The sequence below is a fragment of the Sceloporus occidentalis genome, unplaced genomic scaffold, assembly GCF_023333645.1.
Source record: "Sceloporus occidentalis isolate IW3139 unplaced genomic scaffold, rSceOcc1.0.p SCAF_14, whole genome shotgun sequence".
NCBI lineage: Eukaryota > Metazoa > Chordata > Lepidosauria > Squamata > Phrynosomatidae > Sceloporus > Sceloporus occidentalis.
The window spans coordinates 4265138-4273900 of NW_028316994.1; the positions used below are offsets into that span (position 1 = coordinate 4265138).

The 8763-nt window shown below is 43.5% G+C and overlaps 1 protein-coding gene across 2 annotated transcripts; it reads left to right on the top strand.

The window, feature by feature from the left end:
* Positions 1-1831: 1831 nt before the first annotated feature.
* On the top strand, positions 1832-7941 carry LOC149303608 (DNA-directed RNA polymerases I, II, and III subunit RPABC5-like). 2 transcript variants are annotated; one of them, XM_089481140.1, is made up of 3 exons: positions 1832-1938; positions 5409-5514; positions 7635-7941. In XM_089481140.1, exons 2-3 carry the CDS (start codon positions 5420-5422, stop codon positions 7741-7743), a joined length of 204 nt encoding a protein of 67 aa, XP_089337266.1. In that variant the 5' UTR covers positions 1832-1938; positions 5409-5419; the 3' UTR covers positions 7744-7941. The 2 variants fall into 2 exon arrangements, with proteins under 2 accessions (XP_089337266.1, XP_089337267.1); XM_089481141.1 differs by lacking the exon at positions 1832-1938 and adding an exon at positions 1945-2115.
* Positions 7942-8763: the final 822 nt, after the last annotated feature.

Genomic DNA, 8763 nt, shown 5'->3' on the forward strand with positions numbered 1-8763 from the left:
TTCAGAGAGCCAGCATAGTATAGTGGTTTGAGAATTGGGTGATGACTCTGAAGACCAGGGTGCGAATTCTGATTGGACATTGAAGCCCATTGCATGACCTTGGGCAAGTTACACTCTCTCAGCCTCAGAAGAAGTCAGTGGCAAACCCTCTCTGAATGAATCTTGCCAAGAAAACCCTGTGATAGGTTTGGATTGCCGTAAACCAGAAACTACTTGAAGGCCCACAATAACAACAAAGGGTTGCACAAAGTTGTTCAACTTAACTACTAATCCCTATGGAGTCTGCAAGATGTTTCCATTGTTTGGAGTAAACGACTTTAGTTTTTTCTTTCTCAGAAGCTGGCATCCAACTTTTGGAACGGCTTCTTCGTTTTCTTCTCTTTTATTACTTTTTTTCCCTCAAGTGATAAAATGTTAATTATTTAATCTGGTAAATAATTCAACAGGCCTTTATTTTCTCCTTTCCTTTACTTTCCAAGTAATTCTTCCAGATTATTGCTGAAAATGTCTTACATTTTTAACACCAGTACTCACTTTTAACATTATCTAGCCCTTTTCCAGCACTCACAAAGGCAGTGTTGCCTAGTGGTAACTTATGTTCAGCCATGGTTTTCTGAGGGGTGCCAAGCAAATCACTTGCCAGCCTTTAGGGTTACAAGAGTGAAGCATGTGAATTAATGCTACTTGAGAGAATTGCTTGGAGATACCCATAATCATTGCAAAACGATCTTATTTCCCCCACTATGACCCTGTATTGGAGGCCAAATATGTTGCATCTACACTGTGGAAGGAAACCAGTTTGAGACCTCTTTAACTGCCATGGCTCCAGAATTTGTGATTTATAGTTTCGGGAGGCACCAGCACTCTTTGGCAGAGAAGGATGAAGGCCCTGTAAAACTACAAATCCTCCAATTCCATAGGATAGAGATACAGCACATAAAGCAGTGTTAAACTGCATTATCTCCACAGTGTAGATGTCCCCAGCGACAGTACTCCCACAAATGATTTGTTGCTGTTTATTGCCTGGTTATTCCTGGGATAATGGCTCTTTAATCGAGACATGTGTGAAAATCTTAATTGCGATTGTGCAGTTTTCGCCAGATAATCACTGTTTAAAACCCCCATGTGATAAAGTCCAATGCAGTTTGACACCACTTTTAGTGCTGTAGTTCCATCCTAGGGAATCCTGGGATTTGTAGTTTCAAAAGCCTTCTCTGCCCAAGAGAGCTGGTGCCTTCCAGAAACTACAGCTCCCAGGATCCTGTGGGATGGAGACATGGCACCAAAAGTGGTGTCAAACTGCATTATTTCTACAGTGTAGGTGCATTGCTAGCCTTCTTCTATTGTTTCAGACCGCTTTTACTGCCTTGGCTCAGTGCTAGGGAATCCTGGGGAACTGTGTGTTTATTGTAGCACTAGAGATCTTTCTGACAAGAGGCGGCTAAATGTCTCACAGAACTACAGTTGCCAGAATTCCATAGCATTGAGCCAAGGCAGTTAAAGCGGTCTCAAACTGGGTTATTTCTGCAGTGCGTTAGGAAGGCTCTTGTTTCGGCTTCGCTGCTCTCTGGTGCCCTCCTGCGGACGGAAAGGCCCATTGCGTAGACAAATTAGGATCACGGTGCAAGCGACATATTTTCGGCTCTGCTGCTCTTGGGCGCCCTCCCGCGGACAGAAAGCCTCATGGCATAGACAAATTACGATCAGCATATTTTCGGGTTCGGCTGTTCTCTGGCGCCTCTCGTGGATGAGAAGACGCATGGCACACAGACTAATTATAATCACGCTACTGCGACATTGTTTCGGGTGGGCTGCTCTCAGGCGCCCTCTCGCGGACAGACAGGGGTACTGCATAAGGAAACTGGAACCACGTTTGCTGCTGCGACACGTTTTGGGAGCTCTCCTGGGAGAGAAGGCGAAGGCAAAGGCCGGAAGAAGGTGAGATGGGGGTCCAGAGGAAGAAGGGGGAGGCTTGGATTGAGGTGGCCTAGTGGTGTGAGCGCTGGACTGGGACCCTGGAGACCAAGGTTCAAGTCCTGCCCGGTCAGGGAAGCCTACTGGGTGTGGGTCACACACTCTCAGCCCCAGAAAACTGAAAAGGAAAAAGTAAAGAAGGTGAGATGGGGGTCCAGAAGAAAAGGGGGGAGATTTTATTGTGAGTTGCTGCATGGCAGGAGTTGGAGTTAGATGGCCCCTGCCCTGGGGTCTCTTCCAACTCTTTGGAAATTACTGCATTTTATTGTTTTATCTCTATGTTTTTTATTGGGTTGTATTACCCGCCTCGATCCATAGGGAGAGGCGGGGAATTATTATTATTATTATTATTATTATTATTATTATTATGTGATTTAATTATGTGGCCTAGTGGTGTGAGCGTTGGACTGTGACCCTGGAGACCAGGGTTCGAATCCTGTTCAGCCATGGAAACCCACCGGGTGTGGGTCACACACTCTCAGCCCCAGAACCCCCCCCCCCCCCGGGATAGATTGGTTCATCTGAGGGTAGCCATAGGTTTGAAGGACACAACAACACAATCGGGGCTGGACACTGGGAAGGGATTACTGTATCTACTCATGTATAAGTCTATGCGACCCTAAGGGGACCCTATCATGGGGTTTTCTTGGCAAGATTTGTTCAGATGAGGTTTGCCATTGCCTTACCCTGAGGCTGAGAGAGTGTGACTTGCCCAAGGTCACCCTGTGGGTTTCCATAGCCGAGCGGGGACTCGATCCCTGGACTCCAGAGTCATAGTCCAATATTCAAAACTATTGCACCACGCTGGTTCTCAGGAAGGCTTAGGCAGGCAGCAGAACAGCCTCCCCAAAGTTGCAGCCAATTTGGGGCAGTTGGGGAAGGTCTTCTTGGAATAAGGTGGCCTCCTGATGTTTTCGTAAGGCTCTTTCCAAGCTTGCTTGGGAGGCAGACGTTCAACTGGTGCAGCTCTTTAAAAACAGATCAAGCTGCTGTTGTAAAGGGTGAAACAGCATCTGTTGAATTTCAGCCTGATATGCCGTGTTGTTGTGTGCCTTCAAAGCATTTCCGACTTAGGACGACCCTGTCATGGGGTTTTCTTGGCACGTTTCTTCAGATGGGATTTGCCATTGCCATCTCTGAGGATGAGAGAGTGTGACTTGCAGAGAGTGTGCAGTGTTAGACTGGCCTAACTATCACAAAGGCACCAAATCCTGCAGGGTTGGCCCTGGTTAGTACTTGGATGGGAAACCACCAAGGAACACAGGGTGCTCTCAGCTATATTTCAGAGGAAACCACCTCTGAGGATTCCTTGCCTATGAAAGCCCTATGAAGTTAATGGAGTCGCTACAAGTCAACAGGCGACTTGAAGGCACGCACAAACATGATCACATATATCCCATTGCATTTCACATTCACATTCACTTTCTCGGCTGAGGGTTTATTTCTAGTTCCGTGTCATCCTCCTTCTTCTCTGATTAAGTCTCAGTGAAGTTTAAAGGTAGGAGGAAAAATGCATACTGTACTTGTAGAGATGTTATAAAGTTCCCGAAACTTTCTAATTTTAGCACCCCGTCACCTAATACAGGCCCAACAAGTCTTCCGGTTTGTGGCTAGCTTTTCTGGGCAGGAGAGGATCACAGGTGGAAGAAAAGGCAGGGAATCCATGTTGGGCAAAGAATGTTTTTATGAAATGAAATGGAAGAAATTAATAAACAAAAGGGGTTAATAATGGTGTGAGGCTTTAAAACAGGATTGTAAATAGGTTTGTAGGACCCCAACGTGTGTCTGTGCCTCTGAGTATATCCAGAAGGATTTTAACTCATTTGGTCAGCAGTCTTAACAACAACCCTGTAAGTGGGCTGGTATTATAAATGTCCCCAGATAGATGGATGGATAGATAGATGGATGGATGGATGGATGGATGGCAAGATCTTGACTGGACTTTGTAACCAACAGCATTAGTAGAAGAAGCCAGTAGTTGCTTGGGTATTTTACTTAGTCAGCCTAAAAGGAAAAGCAAGTGTACTCTTGGGTAGAATTCAAAGATATAGCGGTGTTAGTCTGTAGAATCAGAGAGGTAAAGATGTAAAGCTCTTGTAGCACCTTTGAGACTAATAGAAAGAGAGAGAGAGAGAGAGAGAGAGAGAGAGAGAGAGAGAGACTTCAGTCTACTTCCTCAGATGCATATCTTTAGTCTATGAAACCTTGTGCTGCCAACTTCTTTCTTTCAGTTAGTCTCAAAGGTGCTACAAGATCTCTCTACATTTCTGTACATCTCTTGGTATTTGCTACTCAATGAGGCTGTTTTACATGAGAGGAACTGCAGACAGAACAAGATGTGGCCTAGTGAGATTTTAAAAGAAGTAGCCTGTGTCTTTCTGTTTCTCGTAGCTTGTAAAACGTTTGTAGTCTCTTGTGTGGCCCTGTCTCCATTCATTCTTTTTCCATGGATTCAAGGATCTACGGCTTTAAAATATTCCAAAAATATATAAATTCCAAAGAGCAGACCTTGATTTTGCCATTTTATATAAGGGGCACCACTTTACTATGCCATTGTATTTAACGGGATTTAGTATTCACAGATTTTGGTATTCACGGGGTGTGTGTGTGTGGGGGGTGTCCTGGAGCCCACTGTATGTACAGTATTATGTAAATATGTTATAATCCTGTCTTGTCTTTAAAATGGCGCCCAGCACCACTGTATCCTCACAGCAACAATCCTGTGAAATAAATTAGGCTGAGAATTGATGACTGTATGAAGTCTTCCTAGAAAATTAGCTTTGTGGTTAAATTAGGATTATGGATAAGGGCCTTCCTTGACTCTAACTACTATATTGCACTAGCTCAATGCAGCCTATCCCTCCAGATGAGTAGGGTCATCCCAAGACATTTTGCTGCCTGAAGCAAAACAACTAATAGTGCCCCAACTCACCATGCTTGGCTGACCAAATCATTTTGGCACCTAAAACAGAAAATTTCCAGAACACTTGAGATTGTAAACAGAACAAAAATAAATTAACAAGTCAACAATTGGTTGCCTTCCCAGTGTCATTTGTTGAGGCGGCTGCTGCAATCTACAGTACCTAATAGCAAAGCCAGGCCTATTCATGAGGGAGAAACTTAAATGTATGGTTGTGCTTGTGACTTGGCAACTGTATTGTCCCTATAGTGCTGGTGTAGGGGGCTGGTGGTGATTAAAATGGACAGATTAATGGCTCACTTAACCATACCTGCTGTGTTGGTAGCTGAGCAACCATGCCAGAATTTGTTTGGCCCATGGTGCCTTGAGACACAACGCTCTAGCTGCTTCCACTTGGGTTGGCTTGGAAAGTGGGCTTGGATAGCAAAGAAGGGGTGGTAGAAAGAAGGAAGGCCCAGATAGGTGTCTGAGTAACTCACATTTCCACCTTTTTCCTTCACCCAATTATTTCTAGGGCACCTGAAAATGATCATCCCTGTTCGATGCTTCACCTGTGGCAAAGTTGTGGGCAATAAGTGGGAGGCGTACCTGGGCCTTTTGCAGGCTGAATACACGGAAGGGTGAGTTTGGAGGTGGTTTTCTTGTTTGGTTGGTGTGTATTGGAATCAGTGTATATTGAAAAAAGCAGATCAAAAGAAAATCAACTGATTTGAGTTGTGGGGCTGGAGAAGAGTACTAAGGATGCTGTGGACAGCCAAAAGGACAAAAAATGGGTCCTTTAACAGATCAAGCTTGAAATCGCTTTGGAAGCCAAGATGATCAAATCAAGGCTGTTGTACTTTGGCCACATCATGAGAAGGCATGAGAAAAGACAATAATGCTAGAAAAGATAGAGGGAGAAGAAAGAGAGGAAGACCGAATGTTAGATGGGGGGACTCAATTTGGGAGGCCATGGTCACGAATCTACAAGACTTAAGCAGAGCAGTGGAGGGCAGAGGGTCTTAGAGGTGTCTCATCCACAGGGTCACCATGAATCAAGGCTGATTTGAGGGCAGCTAACAACTCTACTTTGCCTCTCTTTATGCTATACATTCAATGCAGTGTACCCTGATTTTATAACACGGACGTGTGTGTGCACACATGTGTGTAGAAGTGCTTGTGTGCACATATGCACCTTCAAGTCTCATATCAACTTGTAACTTCATAAACTGCATAGGACTTTCTTAGAGGCAAACTCAGAGGTGTTTTGCCATTGCTTTCCTTGAAATATAAGCCTACCATACCTGCTATTCCTCAGCAGTCCCCTCATCCAAGTACTAACCAGGCCTGACCCCCCCCCCCCAAAAAAAAATCTCATGCCTTCATGGCAAGGCCATAACAAAGCAATATCACTACATTCATTAAAACGCAGTTAAGTAAAACAGCAGATAAAAATGTTGAAACCACTAAAGCAGGTAAACCAAGCAAAAGGCCCCAACTTTAAAACCAGTCTGCTGAAATAAATTCTCTTTAAGAGTATGCTGAAAAGCTAGTACTGTACAATAATGAAAAATACACATACATTAGTCTGTGGAGGCTAATATTAGTGGGACATCTGCACCTGGCATGGGATAGCCTCAGCCTCTCAGCAGAACCTGCCTCAGAATATCGGTGTAGAGGAAAAGCGGGGCAGAGACTTTGTATACCAGCCAAAGCAGATGAGATCAAAAACATGATATAAATGTTGTTGCCATCAAGTCAGCTTCAACTTAGGCAACGCTATGAATGAGGAACGTCTAGAATACGCTGTCCTAAACAGCCCTACTCAGGTCTTGCAATCTCATGGCTGTGGCTTCCTTGAGTCTATCCACCTGTAATGTGGTCTTTTTCCTTTCCTACTGCCTCCACTTTACCAACCATGACCATCTTTTCTAATGCCATGTCTCAAGTGTGATAGCTTTGATTCAGTCATTTGAGATTTAAATATGCCAAATACATTTTAAAAGCTACCCATGAAGATTGCAATCAAACACATTTAGTTTCTACAGCTGCACATCCAATAAAGAAGAGGTTGGTTCTCTGATGGCCACATCTAATCTCAGGTCGTTGGACCAAAGAGAAGAAAGAGGTCTATGGAGAAAGTGGAGATTCATGAAAGAGGGCCTCTGATGAGGATCTTAGACGATTGTCAGGTTCTTTTGAGAAAAGGTGGCCCTGAACTCATTTGAGGTGTAACAAAAATGCAGGGAGTGATGTGTTTGTATCAGTCCATACTAGTTCAATGCCACTGCTTTCTGGCTACGTCCTATTTGTCCAAGAAAGGGTGTACTTTGGTGTACCAGCAAATCTACCACAGAGAATGAAAAATGCCATGCTCTACATGAGTTGGCTGTACAGCTATCATTTTGAGAAGTGGATGAAACATTCACAGGCTAAAAATACATTTATAATCTCATCTGTACAAATCTTTTTTTAAAAAAGGCATAGCATGTTTTACTTAACACCTAAAAGTTTTCCTGATGCAAACCACTTTCGCCTGATGAAGCCAGTGGAGCTTTTAAAGCTTGCAATGTGTATAATGTACATTTTGGTTGTCTCAAAGTATCAGTTTTGTGGATTTTGGATGATATTGTAAGTAGCAGCGGGCAGCTACAGAAAAGTCAGCATCCCTATGTGGAGAGAAGAGAAGTACATACCAATTGTCCAGGGCAACCTTCTTGAGAAGACATATCACTCTATTTTTCCATTGTCTTTTTTTCAGGGATGCATTGGATGCACTTGGCTTAAAGCGCTACTGCTGTCGGCGGATGCTTCTGTCTCATGTAGATTTGATTGAAAAGTTGCTGAACTATGCACCCTTGGAGAAGTAGCATTGCCACCCTAGAACAGAACGGCCTCTGCCACCATTCTGGGCATGCCCTGCAACTTGATAGGTTATTCTGATGGGTTCTTTCTGCTATGGGGTTCTTTAGTTTGTGTCAAACTAATCTGGCCTCTTAGAGGGTGCAATTGTGCAATGGAGGGACTCAGTCTCATTTAATGATGTGCAATAAAAATTATGAAGTATATTTGTATAAAATATGTCCATCCTATACTGTACTTCCAATAATTTGATCCTGTGGTACACAGAGAACTGCAGTCAATAGTGTTTTGACTCAGGAGAATTCTTCAGCATGGCTTTGTCACCAGCCCTCTCTTCTGTGAACCTCTTTCTCACCATGGTAGTTGCTGTTTATTTACTGTATATACTCGACTATAAGTCGACCTCATGTATAAGTCGAGGGCAGGTTTGGGGGGCAAAATTATGGATTTTAATATGACCCTTGGATAAGTCGAGGTAAATCTTAGGGACATGCAACAAAGGATCTAAATGATGAAGCAAAGGAAAACAATGCCAAAGAACCTACAAAATTATAGCAGACAGTAGGAGATCAGTGCTTTCAGGGCAGATTGCATTCTTGCCTTTCACCATGGTGTAATTCCCCTTTTAATATACTATTTACATTAACCCATGGATAAGTCGACCTAGGTTTCTGAAGTCAAATTTTTGACTAAAATTTCTAGACTTATACAGACCTTATACACACAAGAGAAACTGAGCTGATTGGCTGCTCATTCTCACTGCTTTGTCTACCAAATAGTTCCCCCTAATATCTTGATACCTAGAAAATAAAAGATAGGACAAATAACAGTGCCCAACTCCCTTTATCAGTGCAGTGGGGCTTCTGACAGCCAAAGTTTCCATTACACCTGAATAAACCAAGTCCTCATCTGTTGGAAAACTTAGCTTGGAAAAGTTGCTGCTGCTGAAACTTCGAGTCGTTTCCAACTTACGACAACCCTAAGGCAAATCCATCACAGGATTTCCTTGACAAGTTTCTTCAGAGGGG